At 61.4% G+C, this 19,175-nt stretch overlaps 4 protein-coding genes across 7 annotated transcripts; 2 read left to right on the top strand and 2 right to left on the bottom strand.

The window, feature by feature from the left end:
* The first annotated feature begins 793 nt into the window (after window positions 1-793).
* ANTKMT (adenine nucleotide translocase lysine methyltransferase) lies at window positions 794-2,483 on the top strand. 2 transcript variants are annotated; one of them, XM_082856423.1, is made up of 6 exons: window positions 797-800; window positions 951-1,114; window positions 1,336-1,440; window positions 1,540-1,680; window positions 1,900-1,950; window positions 2,080-2,483. In XM_082856423.1, the coding sequence occupies exons 2-6, from the start codon at window positions 953-955 to the stop codon at window positions 2,299-2,301; spliced, it is 681 nt and encodes a 226-aa protein (XP_082712549.1). In that variant the 5' UTR covers window positions 797-800; window positions 951-952; the 3' UTR covers window positions 2,302-2,483. The 2 variants fall into 2 exon arrangements, with proteins under 2 accessions (XP_082712550.1, XP_082712549.1); XM_082856424.1 differs by lacking the exon at window positions 1,900-1,950 and having other exon boundaries at window positions 794-1,114.
* Window positions 2,484-2,606: 123 nt separating this feature from the next.
* Window positions 2,607-6,330, bottom strand: CCDC78 (coiled-coil domain containing 78; the record flags this gene model as incomplete). Its single annotated transcript, XM_082857793.1, has 13 exons — window positions 2,607-2,772; window positions 2,881-2,981; window positions 3,057-3,123; window positions 3,844-3,887; window positions 4,009-4,180; window positions 4,247-4,434; window positions 4,649-4,774; window positions 4,862-4,940; window positions 5,066-5,133; window positions 5,344-5,547; window positions 5,743-5,829; window positions 5,917-6,036; window positions 6,271-6,330. 13 exons carry the CDS (start codon window positions 6,328-6,330, stop codon window positions 2,661-2,663), a joined length of 1,428 nt encoding a protein of 475 aa, XP_082713919.1. The 3' UTR covers window positions 2,607-2,660.
* Window positions 6,331-7,016: 686 nt separating this feature from the next.
* HAGHL (hydroxyacylglutathione hydrolase like) lies at window positions 7,017-10,164 on the top strand. Its single transcript, XM_082858283.1, is given in 10 exon segments — window positions 7,017-7,170; window positions 7,602-7,785; window positions 8,172-8,236; window positions 8,325-8,442; window positions 8,522-8,630; window positions 8,707-8,810; window positions 9,028-9,129; window positions 9,426-9,505; window positions 9,825-9,975; window positions 9,977-10,164. Coding segments are annotated over 9 exon segments (933 nt in total). The 5' UTR covers window positions 7,017-7,170; window positions 7,602-7,680; the 3' UTR covers window positions 10,076-10,164.
* Window positions 10,165-10,275: 111 nt separating this feature from the next.
* On the bottom strand, window positions 10,276-17,671 carry CIAO3 (cytosolic iron-sulfur assembly component 3). Of its 3 annotated transcripts, none has more exons than XM_082858052.1 (11): window positions 17,594-17,671; window positions 16,491-16,586; window positions 14,869-15,012; window positions 14,440-14,572; window positions 13,747-13,881; window positions 13,358-13,476; window positions 13,076-13,256; window positions 12,568-12,640; window positions 11,954-12,091; window positions 11,368-11,525; window positions 10,276-11,279 (listed from the first exon to the last, which is right to left on the bottom strand). In XM_082858052.1, exons 1-11 carry the CDS (start codon window positions 17,657-17,659, stop codon window positions 11,041-11,043), a joined length of 1,482 nt encoding a protein of 493 aa, XP_082714178.1. In that variant the 5' UTR covers window positions 17,660-17,671; the 3' UTR covers window positions 10,276-11,040. The 3 variants fall into 3 exon arrangements, with proteins under 3 accessions (XP_082714178.1, XP_082714179.1, XP_082714180.1); XM_082858053.1 differs by having other exon boundaries at window positions 11,954-12,085; XM_082858054.1 differs by having other exon boundaries at window positions 13,076-13,205.
* Window positions 17,672-19,175: the final 1,504 nt, after the last annotated feature.

Genomic DNA, 19,175 nt, shown 5'->3' with positions numbered 1-19,175 from the left:
CCCAGGCTTCATCAGGTCACTTCCGGGAACTCAATCTTTCTTCGTGTGTGTTACATTTTCTGGAGAAGGAAGGTGGTCTCCCCAGTTCCTGGGGCTCTTCCTCCCATCCACCTGACTGGGCCAGCTGCCAGAGCGCCCAGCACCTCACATCCGGCTCCCCTCCCATGACGCTCAGAGAGAGCCAACATCTGTTTTCTCGGTTCTGCTAAATTTCTCCTTATCAACCCCCTCCGCCCTGCCCCTCAGCCACGCTCAAACTCCCACCGCCCCCGCCGAAGCCTGCGCATCCTGCGTTTCCTGCGCACTCGGGCTGCCGTCAGCCGTGGGAGGGGCCCGGGTGGCCTCCCCGCGACTGCTCCTGGGCTTGGTTGGCTATCGGGGTGTGCGGGGCGGCGTCTCCCCGGTAAGCCCTTCCCCCCGGACTGACCGCCGCCCCTGGCCTCCAGCCACACCGCACGGACCTCCGCTGCCAGTCAACTGGATCCACGGCACCGCTTCCCTCGGGCGTCTCCCCGCGCTGGATGTGCAGCCCCAGGGGTCCGCAGCGCCCAAGACAGGCCCGCAGCAACCATCTGCGGCATGGGCCAACGAGGCTGAGCGACGCGGGCTACAGGCAGGATGTTGTGCGGCCAGAAACCGCGAGGGTAGCCCCGGACCCCAGGGCTCCGCGGTCCGGAACCCGCGGGAGGGTCCCTGGACCCGGACGGAGCGGAACGCGAGCGGACCGGCTGCTCAGGCTCTCCCGGCCGCTTCCGGTGTCTCGCCGCGTCCGCCTCTTCCGGCGCGGCGCCGCGGATCTGGTAGGCGCGGAGCAGGGAGTAGGGGCGCCGCGGAGGCCGCGGGCGGTGGGGAGGACGGCCCTCTCCAGGTCCGGGCCGGGGCATGAGGGTCTCGGACCTGAGCCAGGGAGGGGCCTTGAGGTGGGGAAACCCTGAGCCGCTCTCCCGCAGCCATGGAGCAGGACGACCCGGCCGAGGCGTTGACGGAGCTGCGCGAGCGGCGGCTAGGCGCGTTGGAGCTGCTGCAGGTGGCGGCGGGCTCGGGCCTGGTCAGCTACGCCGTGTGGGCGCTGCTGCTGCAGCCGGGCTTCCGCCGCGTGCCGCTGCGGCTGCAGGTGCTGGGCCAAGGCTTGTGGGGACCAGCTGCCGGCCGGGCGGGTCCGGGCTGGGGGCGGGGCCTGGAGTGTGGCGCTAAGGCGGACGGTGCAGCTACTCCAGGGCCGATTCGGCTGTGGGTTGGGACCTCCTTCAGGTAGGACCGGACAGGCCACTCTAAGAATGGAAGCCCAGGAGGCAGGCCCCCCACCCTCACACTCCCGCCTGCTTCCTTGTACAGGTGCCTTATGTTGGCGCGAGTGCCAGGCAGGTGGAGCACGTGTTGTCGTTGCTGCGAGGCCGTCCAGGAAAGATGGTGGATCTGGGCTCTGGCGACGGCAGGATTGTAAGGACCGTGTTCGTGTGTGTTGGGGAGCGTCTTTGTTGACCCCTCCCCTGAGCGCACCGCCCCATCTGTTGGTCCTGACGCTCGTTGTGCCCACAGGTGCTGGCTGCCCACAAGTGCGGTCTCCGCCCAGCTGTGGGCTATGAGCTAAACCCGTGGCTGGTGGGGCTGGCGTGGCTGCATGCCTGGAGGGCAGGATGTGCAGGCAATGTCAGCTACCGCCGTGAGAACCTCTGGAAGGTAATCCAGGGAGTCCTGGACCCTCTCAGACCCCACCCTTGATCTTCATGCTTCCGGTTCTAGCTTGGTAGCTTGGCCACCCTGCTGACAGTGCCAGGTACCTCTGCCACATGGGCAGGCTGGAGCTGGGACTTGGAAGCTGCAGTTACCCAATGCCCACCAAACCTCCCTCCCTGCTGGGGCCCCAATCCCTGCTGGGGTAATTTCCTTTTCCTGCAGGTGAGCCTGAGGGACTGCCACAATGTGTCTGTGTTCCTGGCTCCTAGCGTGGTAGGTCTGGGGTTTGCTGACCCCATGGGAGGCCCAAGCCATCCCCAGTGTAGGTGCTGGGCCTGGAGGAGCTGGGTAGGGGGAGCTGTGTTCCACCCTGCCCACCCCAACCTCCCCTCTCCCCCATAGCTCCCACTGCTGGAGGACAAGCTACAGGCAGAGTTGCCTGCAGGAGCCCGAGTGGTGTCTGGGCGCTTCCCCCTCCCCACCTGGCAACCTGTGGCTGTACTGGGTGAGGGCCTGGACCGCGTCTGGGCCTATGATGTCCACAGTGGTGGGCCAGCTGGGCAGGCTGTCCCAGGGCCTAGTTCTGCCTCCGTTCCTGGAGCCCCCAATTCTCAGGTTGGCTGAGTGGACACAATAAAGACTCAGTGGGTTCCAGCCTGATTTTTTTTTTTTTTTTGCGGTATGTGGGCCTCTCACTGTTGTGGCCTCTTCCGTTGCGGAGCACAGGCTCCAGACACGCAGGCTCAGCGGCCATGGCTCACGGGCCCAGCCGCTCTGTGGCATGTGGGATCTTCCTGGACCAGGGCACGAACCTGTGTCCCCGCATTGGCAGGCAGACTCTCAACCACTGCGCCACCAGGGAAGCCCCCAGCCTGATTTTTGTTGGGTGTTGAGCTGGGTGGAATGATCTCCCAAGGGGGTGCTGTGGGGAGGGCTCCATGCTGGCTGTGAAGAGTTCTGCTCCAAGTTTATCTGTTGACCAGCTAACGACTGCGAGTCCTTGGGTGCTGTGGCTTGGCTGGAGGTGTGGCCCCCGCTTTCCAGGGGTTCCCTGTACCCACCAGTTTCCTCAGCCTCAGGATCTCCTGCTTGTACCTGCTCAGAGAAACTAGGCATAGTCACCACCTGGCTGTGGACAAGCCCTGCTGCTAGTGCCTGGGACTGAGGTCCTTGAGTCTTACCCAGCCCACCTCTAGAGCCCACCTGCCCAGGTGCTGGTCCACATACTCTTGTAGCTCAGAAAGTTGCTCCTCAGCCATCGTGGCTCGGACTAGCAGCTGTGCTCTCTCCCTTTCCAGCTCTGCCTGGAATGAGGGAACATAAGCCATGAGCCTGGGCACAGTGGGAGGAAGGGCCTCTGGCCAGGTTTTGCCCACTACCTGGGTGCCACGGGAGAAGTCCTGTAGCTTCTGGCGGATCTGGGCCCAGGATGCAGCTTCCAGGCCCCTGTGAGGGGAGGAGGAGGGGTGGGCGTGAAAGCTGGCATGGACCCAGGTTTTGACCAATGACCCTGCTCAAGTCAGGGCCCCTAGGTCCTTGAGGTGCCTGCTGGGAGCGAGTTTGGGACAGTATAGGGCTGCCTTTCCACTGTGGGCTCTGTGAGGCTTGGAGCCATCTGTGCATGGGGGCAGCCACTGGCCACTCAGGGAAAGCTAAGCCACAAGGCCAGCTGGGACAGTGACCCCAGTGTCTGTAAGGATGCTTATGGGGGGCCTCCCCCCATGCTGGGGGGTTTCCCAAAACCCCAGGCAGGTGACTTGTCCTAGCTTCTGCCCACTGCACAGTTGAGAACATGAAGGTGCAGAGGCAAAGGCTGTGAAGGTCACCAGGTAGCCTGCTCCTGCCTTGTCCTGGGGTCAAGACTTCTATCGTCCATGCCACTACAGGTCTTCAGCTATGGGTCCTCCGAGTCTCAGCTGAAGTGTCCTTTCTTCGGGGTCTCTCCCTGACCCTCCCATTCAAGGGTAGCCCCCTCCCATCCAGGAGGGTAGTCCCTCCTCTCTCCAGGCAGTTGGTTTTTGTGCGATTATTAGTGTCTCATAAGCAGACCGAGACTGGAGAATACAGATGGACCACCTTGTCCACTGCAGCAACCAGAACTCCTCTAAGCAGTTAGTTCACAGAATGAATGAATGAGTCTCCCCAGCACCCACACCAGGTACTCACTGTGGCTCTAATGGGCCCTCCTGAGAGGCTTCACTGGGTTCTTTCTGTAGGAACAAGAACAGCGATTGCTGAATGAGGCAGGCTGCTCAGAGGCCTTGGGCTTGGGGCTTTGCTGAGCCTGGGATGGGTCCTGGGGCGAGTTGTGGGGCAGCAGGGAGGGGTCACCTGGGCCTGGAGCTTCTGGAGCTGCTTCTCCAGCCTAGCCTGGTCCTCCCTCAGGTGGCCGAATTTGGTGACCATGTGCAGGGGCGGCGGCTCCATGTCTGAGGTGGCTGCACCAGAGGTAGCCTTGGGGATCCTGGGTGCCCCGTTGGGCTCCACCAGCACCTGTTGCACACTAAACCCCGCACCAGGTCACCTAGGGCTATCCCACCCCAGGTGCCCAGCTCAGGGAGGGGCCCACCTGTGGGCAGCCAGCAGCTCCTCGTGCCTCCGACTCAGATCTGCCAGGCGCTTGCGGTAGGTGCGAGCAGCCCGGGCCAGCTGTTGCTCACGGCTGTGATGTGCCCCCCGAATGTCCTCCAGGGTGGTTTCCAGGAATGTCCGAAGGGCTGTGGATGCAGGCTTTGGGCCTGCACCATCTGCATACTCCTGGAGGAGATAGGGCTGGGCTGGGGCGGGTCCACACCTTGCCCCCCCAATTCCCTCCATGGAGCTGGTCTGACGACAGTGTGCTGGGTGGGCCTGAAGTCTCCCACAAGGTCAGAGTCTCTCTGAAGTGGTCTAGCACACCCAGGCCAGACTCGGGCTCCCCAGGATCCAGAGGCCTCCCACTCAACACAGGGCCAGCCGGCCCAGTGCTCACAGCCACGGCTCGGGCGCAGTGCTGCAGTCGGATGGCGTACTCCTCGTTCAGCTTCTTGAGTTGCAGCTGCAGCCGGGCGTTCTCTGCTTCAGCCTGGTGGAGCTGGCCCCGGCAGGCAGACAATACCTGGGCGTGGAGATGGCCCTGAATTTATGTCCTGCAAGGTGGACCTTTGCTGAGCCAGACCTCAAAGCAGGTAGGGGTGGGCCTCACCAAGGTTTGTGCAGCCAGTTGCTGCCCAGCTGTCCTGGCCTCCTCCTGAGCTCCTTGCAGCTGCCAGCCCAGGGCTGCCCTGCAGACATGGGTATGAGGCTTAGCCAGGCCTAGGGCAGGTGACTCCTTCTGCCCCTTAAGAACAGCTCCTTAGCTCACTGTGCCCTGCTGGGCCCTCCTGTCCCAGGTGAGGCAGTCACTCACACACGCGTCTCCAGTGCCTGCTGCTGAGCCCTGTGCTGCTCTGGCGCCCGACTTACTTCTCCCTGCGGCTGCGGGGTACACAAGGGCTGGCTGGGTGAGAGCCCAACCTCTGGGTCCCCTGCGCTGCCCCACCTCCACCCTGGGCTGGGAGAAACTTCAACAGATTCCCGGGCTAGGTGGCTGCACACTCACACCATGCCCCAGCTTCTGCTGCTCGTTCTCAGCTGTCAGGAAGTCCTTGGGCTGTGCCTGCACAGAAAAGCCGGTCTCAGCCTCACTGTTCCCCTGCTGGACCCCTGTTTAGCTTCCACCCATGCGCTCATGGTGACCTGGAGTCTGTGGTGGTTGGAGTGTCCCTGCCCCCAGGCCTTGTGCCCAAGCTCCTGTGCCAGTGCCTGGCGGTGCCCCGGATTAGCTTCTGCTAGGGCTGCCTGCTCTCCGTGCAGTTCTAGCTCCAGCACCCGGCTCTCCAGCCACAGGACCTGCGGGGTGACCAGGTCATCATCCATCTGGGCATCCACAGGAACACAGCACACACAGGACAGGTGGGGACTGGCAGACACTGCGTGTGCACAGTCACATGGGGCACACCTGCACCCCTCACAGTTCTGGCACTAAGTGTGCACCCTCCCCCCATGCCCTCAGGCTGGCACACGTAGGCACACATCAGTGCCCACCTCACTCTTCAGCTCGAAGATTTCAGCTTCGTGTTGCTCCTTCAGGCGATGGGTTTTGATCTGCAGGTCCACCAGCTCCTTGCAGACCTGTGAATGGCCAGGATGAGAGGTGGGGCCTGTGGGGCCCTGGGGATGCCCTCCCTCCTGCCAGTGCCCGAGGGCCACCACACCCACCTGCAGCCGCTGCTCCTCACTCAGCTCTAGATCTGAGGGAACCTCTGTCTCAAGGTTGGTGGCCCAGGTTGGGGTACCCCCAGGGACTCCTGGCAGCCAGGTCTCGGCCCGCGGCAGAACCTAGGGAGGCACCACCACTCATACCCCAGGTGTGTCTCAGACCTGGGCTGTGGCCTCCACTCTCATGAAGCCACCAGCCATCCACCCCCACACCCTCAGCCTGGCAGAGCTGGGGCAGGCCCTCCCACAGCCAGGATCAGGCCCAGGTCCTGGGAGGATCTAGACCCCTCCTGGTCTCTGAGGGAACAGGGAGAACCCCCGAGCCCAGAAACGCAGCGTCCTGGGAGGACTCACATTCTTGGTGGCCCGAGGTGGGGCCCCTGGCCTGGGGCCTGGGGCTGCCACATACTCCATAGGCAAAAGGGACTCTGGGCTGCCCCAAGCCTGGTGCCACCTCGACTACTGGCCTGTTGCTGCAACACGGTGGTTTGTGTTGCCAAGGCCTCTGTTGTCCCCAGGAGACTCCCGGGGCCCCGCCCACGAGGGCAGGCAGGACAGTTAAGTGGTTGGGGAGGTGGGTGCAAACTCTCAACTGCTTCCGTATTTGGCGATCCATTCTTTCCGGTTTCCTTTTCCTCATCTGGGAAACGCAGATCGGCACCCCAGCATTTATCAGGGACGCGGATGGAACCACGAGTGCATAGAAGGGCCCAGCCTGGGGAGGTGTGGGACAGCGCGCATGGTATGGAGATGCCGCTGCTGTTACTGTTGTCCTCACACAGCGCGCTTTGCTCTACCATGTGGGTTCGCACACTCATTAGGCCCCTACGCTGAGCACTGGACGGGCAGGCAAACAAACTGGACAGATCCCTGCAGCGCTCAGCCTGACGGAAGCGGGCTCAGACGTCCCAGTCCGGGTCCGGGGTACTCAGGAGGGCTGTCTCAGCCCGGTGCCAGGAGGGTTTCGCGGAGGAGGCGCCGCAGCGCCGGGCGCGACTGGCCAGACGTGCGTGCAGCTCCCTTCGGGCACGCGCGCGCTCCCTCCCGCGCACGCGTGTGCTCTGTGCACTGTGCGCCGGTTCCCGCGCGCGCAGGTTCCAGGAGGGCCCAGCGGGCCTCAGGGGCGCGGGCCGTTGGTGGCGGCCCGGGTGAGCGGCGCGCTCCGTCCAGGCCCCGTGACAGGCACCCGAGGCCCGCCTCTGTCCGGCTGTCCTTCAGGCAGTCCTTGAGACCAGCTGGCGCAGCCCAACTGGGGTGAGTGGACGACCGGAAAAGGGGGCGGGCCGGGGTCGTACTTCGGAGGGAGGGGGCCTGGGGAGGGCGGGGCCTGCGGAAGGACGTTGAGGGGCGGGGCCTGGAGAGGGGCTGGTCCAGGGTCGCGCTGCGGCGGGAGGGCACCTGGGGAGGGGGCGGAGCCTGGGAGGCAGGCGGGGCCTACCGGGGCAGCGGCGTGGCTGGGGGCGGAGCCGGAAGAGGGCGCGGTTAATAGGGGTGTGGCCTGCTGCGCGGGGGCGGGGCCTGCGGCGGGCTGAGTCTTGGCTAGAGACTGGTCCCCGCAGCTGCAGGTCAACTTAAGCCAGGAGCTTGGGATTCCTCAAGGGCCCTCGGGGAAGTCCGGGAGCAGGGAGTGCGGTTCCTTTCCTGGCCCCCAGCGTGTCTGTGGAGCTGACCCCTCCCACGCACAGCTCTGCCTAGGGTCTGGAGAAGGTAGTCCCACCCTGAGGAAGGGGCTCAGGAGGCGCGGGGTGGCTGAGCTCTGCGACCATGAAGGTCAAAGTCATCCCTGTGCTTGAGGACAACTATATGTACCTGGTCATCGAGGAGCACACGCGGGAGGCTGTGGCCGTGGACGTGGCCGTGCCCAAAAGGGTGAGGGCAGCTTTCGGGCGGCGGGAGCACAGCTGTGGGCACAGGCATCGTAGGCCGAGACCGTCAGTCCGCATTCCGAGAGGCTTTCCAGACTACGCTGCCGGGGCCAGATCCTTCCCCTATTGTCTCATCTCTGGTTATTTGGCGTTTAGGGTTTCTTGATTATCTTGGGTCTCCTCTGAGGTTAGAGCCGTCTCGGGTCTCCCCTTTTCCCTGCGTATGGTGCCTAACTGTACTGTGTGTGCTGGGCGCTCAGTAATTGTCTGCTGGATCTCCCCTACCCCCAGGCCCGTCCCCTGCCTGGGGCACTGTGCACCCGGGCCTGGCGCCCCAACACAGGCAGCCACCTGGACCACCTGCATCTCCCTAACTCCCATCCCTTTCAGCTGCTGGAGATCGTGGGCCGGGAGGGGGTATCACTGACAACTGTGTTGACCACCCATCACCACTGGTGAGTGCCATCACGGCGGGCTGAGGCAGGAGGGTGTCACCCCTACCCTACCCTGACCGCATGTGATCCTGCTTCCCCCCACCCGCAGGGACCACGCCCGGGGCAACATGGAGCTGGCGAGGCTGCTGCCTGGCCTGGTGGTGCTGGGCGCAGATGAGCGCATCTGTGCACTGACCCGCAGGCTGGTACATGGCGAGGAGCTGCGGGTGAGCGTGCACTCAGGAGGGGTGGGGAGAGCGCCCTGGGCCCAACCACCTTACAGGCCCACCTGCTCCTCTGCCATAGTTTGGGGCCATCCACGTGCGCTGCCTCCTGACGCCCGGCCACACCTCGGGCCACATGAGCTACTTCCTGTGGGAAGATGAGTGTCTGGACCCGCCCGCCGTGTTCTCGGGTACTAGCTGCCCTGCGCCTACCCACCCCACCTCCCTCTGCCCCATCCACCTTCTCTGACCCACCCAACTCCCCAGGGGACGCATTGTCTGTGGCCGGCTGCGGCTCACGCCTGGAGACCACAGCTCAGCAGATGTACCACAGCTTGGTGGAGACCCTGGGCACCCTGCCCCCTGAGACAGTGAGCCGCCTGCCCCTTACCCTCTCATGGGGCCCAGCCTCCCTACATAACCGGTGCACTCTGCACCTGCCTTATGCCAGGGTTCAGGATGACTGCTTGCCAGCCGTGGGGACAGGTGGACCAGGCGAGGGGGGAGGGGCTGGGCCACGGGGGTGAGTGTCTCTGCCCATCTCTGCCTATGGTGGTGCTGTGCACCCCAAGTGCCTTCTTTCTCCAGAAGGTGTTCTGTGGTCACGAGCACACACTGGGCAACCTCGAGTTTGCACAAAAAGTGGAGCCTTGCAACAACCACGTGAAGGCCAAGCTATCGTGGGCCAAGGTGTGACCACTCCTCCCCTCTCAGTGGCAAGGTTGGAGGGTGGGGTAGGACTGGAACCAGGGAGGGACTGCAGGGGAGTCCACCATGATCGACCCAGGTGACCAGACATGGCTTGGCCCAGGGCATTCTGCCAGCCAAGGCTCCCACTGGTGAGGGAGGGGAGCTGGGCAGCCTGCAGGTCTGGCCCATGAGTGCCTGCCCTCAGGGTCTAGGCTCAAGCCCCCAGACTGGTAAGCTGAGCCAAGCTGCCTGGAGCTGCCAGACAAGGCTGTGACAAAGGCCTGTGGTCATTCCAGAAGAGGGATGAGGATGATGTGCCCACAGTGCCCTCAACCCTGGGCGAGGAGCTCCTTTACAACCCCTTCCTGAGGGTGGCGTGAGTATTGGCCAGCGTGCGGGCCCTCTTGTGGGGCAGGCTGGGGAGCACATGGCAGGGCCTGAGCCAGCGCATGTCGGGAGGACCTGTGTCCTCCCCAGGGGCCATGCTGCTGAACAGGCTGGCATGGGGCCGGACTGTTGTCCTTTGGGCCTCCCTGGCAGTCATTTGGATGCTGAGGGAGGTGTTGGGGGACTGGTTATTGGATTGTCTGGCACCAGGGAGAGGCTGCTCTTTAAATGCCCTCCAACAGTGGCTTCATTTCCACCGCCACGTCCAGCTTGCCCAGCGGTTCCCATCGAACCCCCTCTCCCTGCAGAGAGGAGCCTGTGCGCAAGTTCACAGGGAAGGTCGCCCCAGCTGAAGTCCTGGAAGTGCTCTGCAGGGAGCGAGCGAGCTTTGAGCGGGCAGCTGAGCCACTGCAGCCACAGGCCCAGGCACTCCTCGCGCTGCAGTGGGGGCTCCTGAGCATGCCCCGGCCGAAGTGAGCCCTACGTGGGCTGGGCCACACACCCCTCCTCCCTTGACCCACAGGAGGATCGAGCCTTCCTCAGCCCTGCCCAGCCTTAAAGGGTGGGCGCCCTGGCCTTTCCTGGTGTTGGACACCCGGGGCCCCTCTCTGGGCCACAGTGAGCCCCGAGACCTGGGTGTTTGCGAAGCAGCCTAGTGGGGTGCACAGGGCTCCTAAACTTGAATAAAGCTTTGAAAGGCCTCTTTTTTGATGCTGGTAAACACTCTTGAAGAGAAGCCGGTTTCAGAGAGAGTCCCCTTTACTAGAAGTGAGCTTTTCGGGGCCAGGCCTGGTGGGCTGAATGCAATCTGCCCTCCCCCTGCCCCTTAAGTGGGGGTCCAGCTGTGGACACAGGACTCAGCCAGCAAGACCACTGAGGCCTGATAGCAAGAGTCCTTCCCACCTGGACTCAGCCCCCAAGACAGAGGTTCTCAAGCCCCAGAGACCACAGCTTCTTCGAACACCTGGTTCTAGGTGGAGGGAGCACCCATCCCCAGCTGGGGTCATGGACCAGGTGCCTGTCTCCTGCCAGTGTCCTCTGCTGCCCAGCGTGGCAGGGTTCCCCAAGCTCTGCTGTGAGCTTGACCAGCCTGGCAGGTCCAGCCTATCACCACCCTCCACATCGCAGCTTCAGGTGACTCTAGAAATGGGGGATGAGGAACCCCCCCTTTTCTCTCCCTTAAGTTCCCCACAGGATGAGCTGAAACCCTCACAGCTTAGGCCACCACAACCAGGAGGAGTCAGGGCACCTCTAGGGCTCTGGGCCCATGGAGAGGTTCCAGCAGGTGGTGGAACCTCTGGCCCCCTGCAGCGGGGAGTCCAGGTGAGCACAGGCTTGAAGTCACCTTTACTGGCTGGGGGTCCTGAGTCCCATCTCTATGTGGGTCCCAATGTCCCCACATCTCATCCAGCATTTTGGGGGTGTGCCCTGGGGTCTCGGGCGACTTCCCTGCTGGAGACTCCACATGCCTTCCTGGGAGTCCCGGTGCTGGCTGTGTTGGGCCGGGTGGATCCTTGAGGCCTCCTACCACCTGATGCTGAGGCTGGAGCCAGCCTTTTCCACCGCGTGGTAGCTTGTGTGCAGCAGGCGGCTGGCCTGCTCTGAGCCCTCGCCCTGCAGCCAGTGCCCATACAGCTCCTGGACTCCAGGCGCATCCTCTGGTGCCTCGGTCCTGACCATGCTGTATAGCCTCTCAACCTGCTGCAGAAGCTCCTTGCCAGGCATGTCAGGGGCCTTGAGCTGGCCTCCACCATTCAAGCAGCCTGTGGCAGAGAAGAACGGGCAGAAGTGTGGTCAAGGGGAGGGTGTCAGCGCACGGGGTCCCAGAGGGCCCACTCTGTGTGCAGCTACCTGCAGGGCAGGCCATGACCTCCACATAGTGGTATGGGCAGCGCCCTCGCTTGAGCTTTTGTACCAGGTTCTGGATGTTGCGGAAGCCGTAGGCCGCGGCGAAGTGCAGCAGGACCTGGCCCTCCCTCTCCAGAGTCACCTCTTGGAGGTCCTTGTTCCTGAGGGCACACAGAGCAGGCTGTCCACACGGCACGCCCAGGCTTCCTCCCGGGTGGGGGACAGTGATAGGGGAGGGTAGAAAGCTCCCTTCAATGAGTGGGGCAGGTGGCCTCAGCCCCAGCCTTGGTTTCCTGGTCTGTAGAATGGGAACCCCACCTTCCCAAGGTCTGACAAAGGCCCCAGCCCGCCCTCCCTGGAATGGGGACTCACGTTGGGACACACCCTGTGCCAGGAAAACTGTCCTGCCACCATGGGCCTCTGGGGCCCTGGGTCACCGTGCTGTGGGTAGGGGACACTGGGTCCTATGATGAGGAGACCAAGGTCTGGAGAGCTCTGGCCCCTTCACATGAGCCAGAGGGGAGGGCCCAGCTCCTGCCTGGTGCCCCGAGAGGCTGCCCTGCCCCAAGCTCCAGCCCTTCCCACTGACCTCAGGGGTCTGTAGGTGACTTCAGTGACGTGGATTCCAAAGAGCTCCTGGGCTGCATGCCGGAACACGTGCTCCAGGTAGCCCCCCGAGCCCCCACCCTGATGGCTGGTAGGCTCCTGGGCAGATACACTGCTGCACCTGGGGAGGAGGGCATGGCCTCAGGTGGTAGTGGGGCTGCTGTCCACCAAGGCTTCTGGGTAACCTCTGTAACTTCTGTTTGAGAGCACTTGCTTTCTAAGTGGAAGATGAGTCACAGACTCCAGGGCTTTGTGGGTGTGTCAGGAGGAGGCTCTGGGGGAAAAGGACTGTCCCCTCCGTCATGTCACCTGTTCTGGGGAGCTCAGACCTGTATGAAGCTGGGGTCAGCTCTGATAACCATCAGCCAATTGTCCACAGGCTGCCTCGTGAACTCAACCACCTCTGGACACCAACACATACCACGGGGCAGATGCAAAACCAACCAGAAGGAAGCTGAGGCAGAGAAGAGAGGCGAGGACAGTGCCTGCCCCCGCCTCGTCCCTTCTGCTGCCCACCAGGACACCTCTGACCCCAAGGTCAAGAGCACCCCAATGCTGGACAAGCTTACTGCCCCTGACATGGCAGGCACGACGTACAGACTGTCCAGGGGAGCCGACTCCAGCTCTGACAGCGAGACTCCTTCTTCTTCCAGCAGCTTGAAGACTTCTCCTACGATGAGACCACAGCACAGACAGACGCTCTTCAGCTGAATCTCAACAAAAACAGAGACCATGAAAGGTCCCCACCACCTGCATCCCTAGCAACCTGTGAGTGGCCAGACGTCCAGCCCCTGCTCGTGAGTGGGGGATGAACCCAGCCAGAGGCAACTCCACTTCTGAAGGGCCTCCCGGTGCTGCGGTGGGGCAGACGTGCCTGACCCTGGGGTGCCTCGCAATGCGCCTGGAGTGGGCAGGGCACTGCGTCCCTGGACAGCGACCCTTCCTGGATCGTCTGCCTCCCGGGTGGGCATTCATTTTTCTTTTAAGCATTTGGGAGCCTCTGCAAGGCTGCTCAACTCACAGACGGGGTGACCAACATGAGCCAGGGGGATTGTGCTGGGCCTTATGCTGGGGACACAGCGCCAGCAGGCTCGGGGCCCCGCACCTGTTGTGATGACACAATCCACATCGCGTGTCTGGTGCTCTTGGCTGAAGAAGTCGAGTCTGGAGGCTTCCAGCTTTTTGTCGTAGCAGGGCATCACCGTCACATGGTAGATCTTGTCGGGGGTCAAATGCTGCGTGGAGAACACGGCAGTGGTGCAGCTGCCTGGCCCCAGCAGCAAAGGCTGAGGCGGGGGTGACAGCACAGGCACGGCTGGGAGCACAGTTCTGTGTGTGGGTCCTGACCACTGCAGTCTTGGCTCATTTTGTAAGATGTCCCTGTTACCTGCTGCTGGGAGAAGAAGTCCTTGACCAGGGAGCCCATGACCTGCTGCGGGGACCGGGCGGTGCTGATGTAGGGGAGGAGGACGTTCCCGTGGGTCTTCTCGGCGTAGCAGATCCAGCCTGAGGCCGACACAGGGTGGGGGTGGTGGGGGAAGCGAGCAGGGCAGGGGTGTGACTTTCTGGGGTGGACCGACTTGTACAGGAGTTAGGAGCCCACTAAGCCCCCACTGTGCTGTCGCCGATACGTATCTCAGGTGTCCCTATGATCACCCCTCTGGGAACTGAAGCGACTACAGGTGACCCTCAGGCAGTGCCTGCTGACGAGCCCCTCCCTCAGCACTCCCGTCACCCATGTCCAGCTGTTGACATCGGTCCGCAGCATCAGCATACCTGGGCAGGCGGAAGTCAGCACAGGCAAGGCCTGCTTGGAATCGGCTTGTGCTCGGAATCGCCGCACGAACTCCCACTGGCTCTCGAGGAGGCTGAAGTTCCTCGAGAAGGCGGTATCAAACACGTAGTGTGCCCCTGCAAGGGAGCACCCACCTCACCCCAAGAAGGATGGCCACAGCCCCAGGCGCTGCCCACCTCGCCCCGGGAGCAGGGCTCTGCCTTCCCGTGGGGCGTCACATGACACGCTGGTGTGCATGCAGACAGCCCGGTGTCCTTGGGCTTTCCTTCCTTTGAGCTCGGTGGCTGCCAGGGACCAGGCCAAACTCTGCATGCTGCCTAGGGCAGCCGCCGGCACCGGGGCTCACCCCACGTCCTCCCAGCCCTACTCCCAGCACGCAGAGGTCGACCAGCTGATCTGAGCCAGAACCCAACTCAGACCTGGGAGATGTGCCTTGATGGTGATAGTTTAAAAACAATATTAGGAGTGGGTAAATTCCAGACTCGGGGAAGTGCAACATCAGAATTCAGACAGCTTTCTATTAAAAGGCACTGCTCTCTGTATCAAAACAGAACTTCAAGTTGAAGTCAACCTCAGAGTTCCTGATGTGTTTAAGCCCAGTGATAGTGGGGCATGACGAGCCCCTCGCCAGCTCTCGTGTCCAAGCTGGAGCTCACCCAAGGTTCAGCACCTACCTATTTTTTTAAAGAACGCAGTTAATTTCCTGGCAGTGTCTGTAGGATTCAGCTGAAATCTCACAGCCAGCGATGCTCTGGACTGGGGAGAGACCGAGATGACAACCAGCCTCTGCTGATCGGGTGCCACCATCTGCAAAGCAAGGGACCTGCCGCTCACTCTGTGTGTTTAACAGATTCCAAGCCTAACTCCATCAGGGCATGTCATTTTTGCAAACACGTAGAACCTAAAGTTTAGGGTTAACACTTCAATGTCAAAATACAAGTAATTGACTGAGATCCCACCGATGAGACCTAAAAACGTCAGGAGTCACTAGGAGACATAGGACAAAGGGCACCAGAAGATGAGCTGCCCTGACAACACGAGTGAGGGATGCTGGGGTTGATGTCGGGTTAGAGTGGCATTCCAAAGACTGTCCCACCGCTCACCTTATTAGCACCTAGAACCTTCCGCAGCTCCTCGTGGCTCTGCTGAGTGATGAGCACGGTCTCTGCCGAAGTGACGCAGCCACTGCACGCCAGGCAGTCGTCCAGCGAGATCTTGGCCCTCTCCAGCTTCTTTGTCCCTCCATCCTGGAAGCACAAGAACCTGGTACCCCAAGGGCCCTCCGCATGAGGACGTGGAGCTCTCAGATGATGGGACCCACAGGAAACCTTCATTCTCCGTCTCACAACACTGACAACCAACTACTGGCTTTATGTGCTGTAAGTTCTTAGAAATTAAATATTTATTGCAGAAACACGTATACACGTTCTAGATTTTCATAGTGGCACCAAATTCTAACTTCGGTACAAACTTGGCTGCACGTCAGATCATACTGAAGAGGCTTGCTGCCCACCAGGGGTGGGAGACGGGCATTAAACCTGCAAAGGAGCAGCTGACTCATCACAGAGGCCCTGGACAGTCATTGGTCCCCAGGCTGCCCTCACGGGGCTGTGGGGACAGGAAAATGCCCAAGGCCAGGCTCTAAATGGAGGAGGAAGAGAAAGGCAAGGGCAAAGATTAAGGAAGAAAGGACAGAGGGACAAGGAAAGGGGCAGAGGGAGGAGATGGCAGGAGCCTGTGCCCACCTGGGCTGTGCCTGCCCAGTGCCAACACATGGAAAAGTGGGTGAGGGACACAAGGGGCAGTCACACTGTCAGACTCGGCCAGACAGTTGCAGAACTTGGTGTTCAAGCCAGCTTCCAGGCTGGGCAACTCTTCTTAGCTGCAAATGATCCCAGTAGAGCCCCTTCACTCCCTCTGCACACACAGGAGTGGTCTGAGCCAGGGCCAGGCGAGCTTCAGGGGCCCAGAGTGTGACCAGGGGGCTGACAAGACAGGAACTCCCTTCCAGCCCAGATCACTAGGCCTTACTTAGCACCAAAGCCACAATCTGAGCTCAGTGCATTTTCCCAGGTTGGACTGGTCTCAAGGACAGGCTGTGATGCTGTGCTGAGCAGGGGGCTGATGTGCTTCCGACTTCCCTCCAGATCAACCACTGCTGCTCTGGAGCAGCGCCCACTTGGTCCCTAAAAAGGACCCAGTCTTCCGTGCTGTGCTGGGCTTAGGCGGGACCCGTGGTGTGCTGCTGCGTTACCCTCCTGGGCTGAGTGAACAGTGGCTCTCTCCTTGTGAACTCTGGATCCTGTTGTCTGGCCCTACCGTGAACCATCCTGTGGCTCCTCCCCTGCTTGGGCAGGATTCCTGGGCCAGCGTGCCTGGTGGTGCCTGCGGTCCCTGGGACAGCACAGATGTTCTTGAGAGTCCAAATGGCAAACAGTCGGGGTAAATTTTAACGCCATTGGATTAGGATCTCGTCATTGCTAAATTACACAGGAAGTAGGTGTTCCCTAAGAACAAGTAGTCTGGACTAGAAAATCTTACACAATTACAACTCAGAGAGAGAAGGAGAGAGGGAGGGGATGCGGGAACTGCCATCTCTGCAAAGAGCTCTCTGCAGAACATATCTGAGAAAGGATTGGGGAGACGTGCAAGGTCCTGTGGCCCCTGCATTTGTCACTCGACGGAGCAGTGAAACGTGCTTCAGGCCAACCAAGCTGGCACTTACCTGACTGACTTGGAAGTAACTCCCGTCATCTTCGACGTGGATCTTGGCTATGCCACTTCCCGGCCTCTTATCCACCCTCATGGGCTTGATGCAATCCTATACCAGTAAGAAACCCCAACGGGCACCTGAGTGCACAGAGGCGGAAGAAGAGGGGCAGCCTGATGGCCACACCACCACCTGGGACGAAAACTGTGCCCTGATTCCGGTCTTCCTGCACCAGAAGCACTCTTAGCGCTATGGATCTTGTCACTACTTTCCCTACTCACTCATGCTTGGTCAGACACTCTGTCCGACCAAGAGTCGCTCTGCAGGTCACAGTCAGATGGAGGCGGTGCTGACTGGGCCTGCACGCTAACCTGTCTGCAGACAGCACCAACCCCCGCCCTCACCTTCCTCAGCGTAAACGTCTGGCGGGGCACCGTGGCCAGTTTTTCATCGACTGCTGGGAAGAAGCCAAGGGGTCGCTAGGAACGCTTGGCCCCGCCCAGTTCCTGGAAGAAAGTTCCTTTCTTTGCCCAACTCCTGGAGTTCTCGCGGTCTCTCTCAACAGGAGCACCTCACTGGCCATCGCATTCCCAAAGGGAACTAGCCCCAGAAAGCCTTAGTGGGAGGCCTGTCCGAGCTCCTCCTGCCGCTGTGCCGGGACCAGCCCCACCCGTTCCTCCTCCTGGGACGGCTTAGCTATAGCCCTCCGAGCCCTGGTCCTGCACGGCTGGTAGCAACCGATAAGCGGAGACATCAGATAAGGGCGGCCGGCTCTCAAGTGCAGCTGTCCTGTCCCCTTTGGGGGCAAGCTCTGTCTTCCCCCCCAGGGGCGACACCTACGACGACCACCGCGGTGACTCCAGCGGAGCACCCCCCAAGTCCTCGCAGCGGGGTGGGGCCGTCCCACTCTGTTCACACGCAAGGAATTGGCCAGGGAAGCTCGGCAGGGTCTCCCGGGCCCCAAGCTAGGTGAGTTCGGCTGCAGTGGCCGCCCGGGAAGGGGACGCGGAAGCTACGGGGCTGTGCGACCCAGCAGCCCCGCTTCTGAGCCCCTCTCTCAGGGGAGAGACTGCGGCGGAGGGGGCTCCCCGCGAACGGCCGCCGCCCTGCCCGCCCACCTGAGACGGCGCGATGAAGTCGTCCAGGTCCGTCAGCTGCAAGGCCCCGCTGAAGAGCGACGCCATGGTGCCACACTGCCGCCCGCCGCCGAGCGCAGGTGTCGCCAAATGCCGCGAAACGGCGAAGCGGTTCCTCCACGCTGCCGGAAAGCGTCCGCATGGCTCATGCGCGACTGGCTAAGCGGCCGGGTGTCTGGGAGGCGCGCGTTCCCTGCTGGCGGCCCCGGGCACCTCTCACTCTCCACCCTGCCTGGGCGCCGGCCGGGAGGCAGAGGGGCGGCGGGGCGGCGGGGAGGCGAGGGCGCCTCACTCGCGGTCCCGGGCTCACCTGCCAGCCAGGTGTGCGGCCCCCGCCGTCTCCTCCCCGGGAGAGATGCAGCCAACTTTCTTTACTTGGCTCCGGACGCAGCCCAAGAGCCCAGAAGGGCGCCGGGTACGCAGAGACGCCCAGTGTCTGTTGAAAAGAGAAGAAAATGAGAGTGACGGGGAAGGGGAGCCGTTCCTCCCGAGGCTGCGGCTCAGTGCAGAGCCCTGGGGTTCTCGGAGAGAGTCCGTGGTTATTTCAAAGACCAGCCTGAGAAAACTCCAGTTCCCTGTGAGATTTTATTACCTGAGACAGAACCGTTGCTGGCTGGACTCAGTTCTTGAGTCGTCATGTACAGGTAATGACCACTTTTTATGGGGCTTTCCAGAAAACGCCAGTGATGGAGTCTGGCACATCCCCGGGACCCACGTGGGCCCAGTCCTGAAGGTGCCTTGGCAGGATCAGCCCCAGAATACCCGTGGGCACGGCATGATCTCACATGCTGGGGGCCCATTCCAGCCTGTGCTCTTCCTGGGGTTCTTGTTCTGATGTGGGCTCTACCGGGTGATACCTCATCTACCTGTGGGTTAACTGTGACGTCCAGGTGCCTGAGGCCCAGGTGTTGGTGCTGCCTCTCCTCTTGGCTCCCAGGATGGGAACTTCCTTCTTAGCAGTGAGAGGGGCTTTCACCAGGGGCTGTACCTGGTGGGCTTCCAGGCCCCAGCACCCACCATCCTGGCAATATCTGACTAAAGTCTGGGGTTCGATGCCTGAAATCTCAACATTCTCACTCATTATTAGAACCAGACAAATACAAAATAAACTTAGTTTCACTGCAGTGCCCCAGAGAACGTTTACAAAAAATGTGTGAGGATAATAAGTGCTGTTGGGATGGGGCCAGGATGAGGGTCAGTTAGGCTGGGGCGATGGAGAGGGTTTATAGCATAGGGGGCTCTGGCTGAGGCTGGGGGACAAAGGAGGGCTCTTTTAATGCTGGAGGGGGACAGTTTGCGTGTAGATATACAGGGCAGTTTCCATCTCTCTCCCCCAGAACCAGTGGAGCAAAGGTGGGGGCTAGTCAAAAGATGGAATCTGCCCAAGTGACCATCGGCAGATGCGGATAAAGGAATGTGGTCCATCCACATCGTGGACTGTCATTCAGCTATAGAAGGATGAAGCACTGACACACTGTAATGTAGACGAACCCTGAAAACACTGTGTCTAGTGAGAGAGCCAGACACAGATGCCACTACTGTGTGATTCCACTTATGTGAAATG

This window comes from Leucopleurus acutus (assembly GCF_964270905.1).
Source record: "Leucopleurus acutus genome assembly, chromosome: 16".
Lineage (NCBI taxonomy): Eukaryota > Metazoa > Chordata > Mammalia > Artiodactyla > Delphinidae > Leucopleurus > Leucopleurus acutus.
This window is presented reverse-complemented; position numbering and strand designations above follow the sequence as displayed.

Excerpts from the sequence above, each read along its gene's own strand:
- ANTKMT (XM_082856423.1), top strand. The coding sequence starts at position 953 with ATGGAGCAGGACGACCCGGCCGAGGCGTTGACGGAGCTGCGCGAGCGG. Across the intron at positions 1,441-1,539 it reads GCTCTGGCGACGGCAGGATT|GTGCTGGCTGCCCACAAGTG; the intron begins GTAAGGACCGTG and ends TTGTGCCCACAG. Across the intron at positions 1,951-2,079 it reads TGTTCCTGGCTCCTAGCGTG|CTCCCACTGCTGGAGGACAA; the intron begins GTAGGTCTGGGG and ends TCTCCCCCATAG.
- CIAO3 (XM_082858052.1), bottom strand. The coding sequence starts at position 17,659 with ATGGCGTCGCTCTTCAGCGGGGCCTTGCAGCTGACGGACCTGGACGAC. Across the intron at positions 15,013-16,490 it reads GTTACTTCCAAGTCAGTCAG|GATGGAGGGACAAAGAAGCT; the intron begins GTAAGTGCCAGC and ends TTGTGCTTCCAG. Across the intron at positions 11,526-11,953 it reads GTCACCTACAGACCCCTGAG|GAACAAGGACCTCCAAGAGG; the intron begins GTCAGTGGGAAG and ends GTGTGCCCTCAG.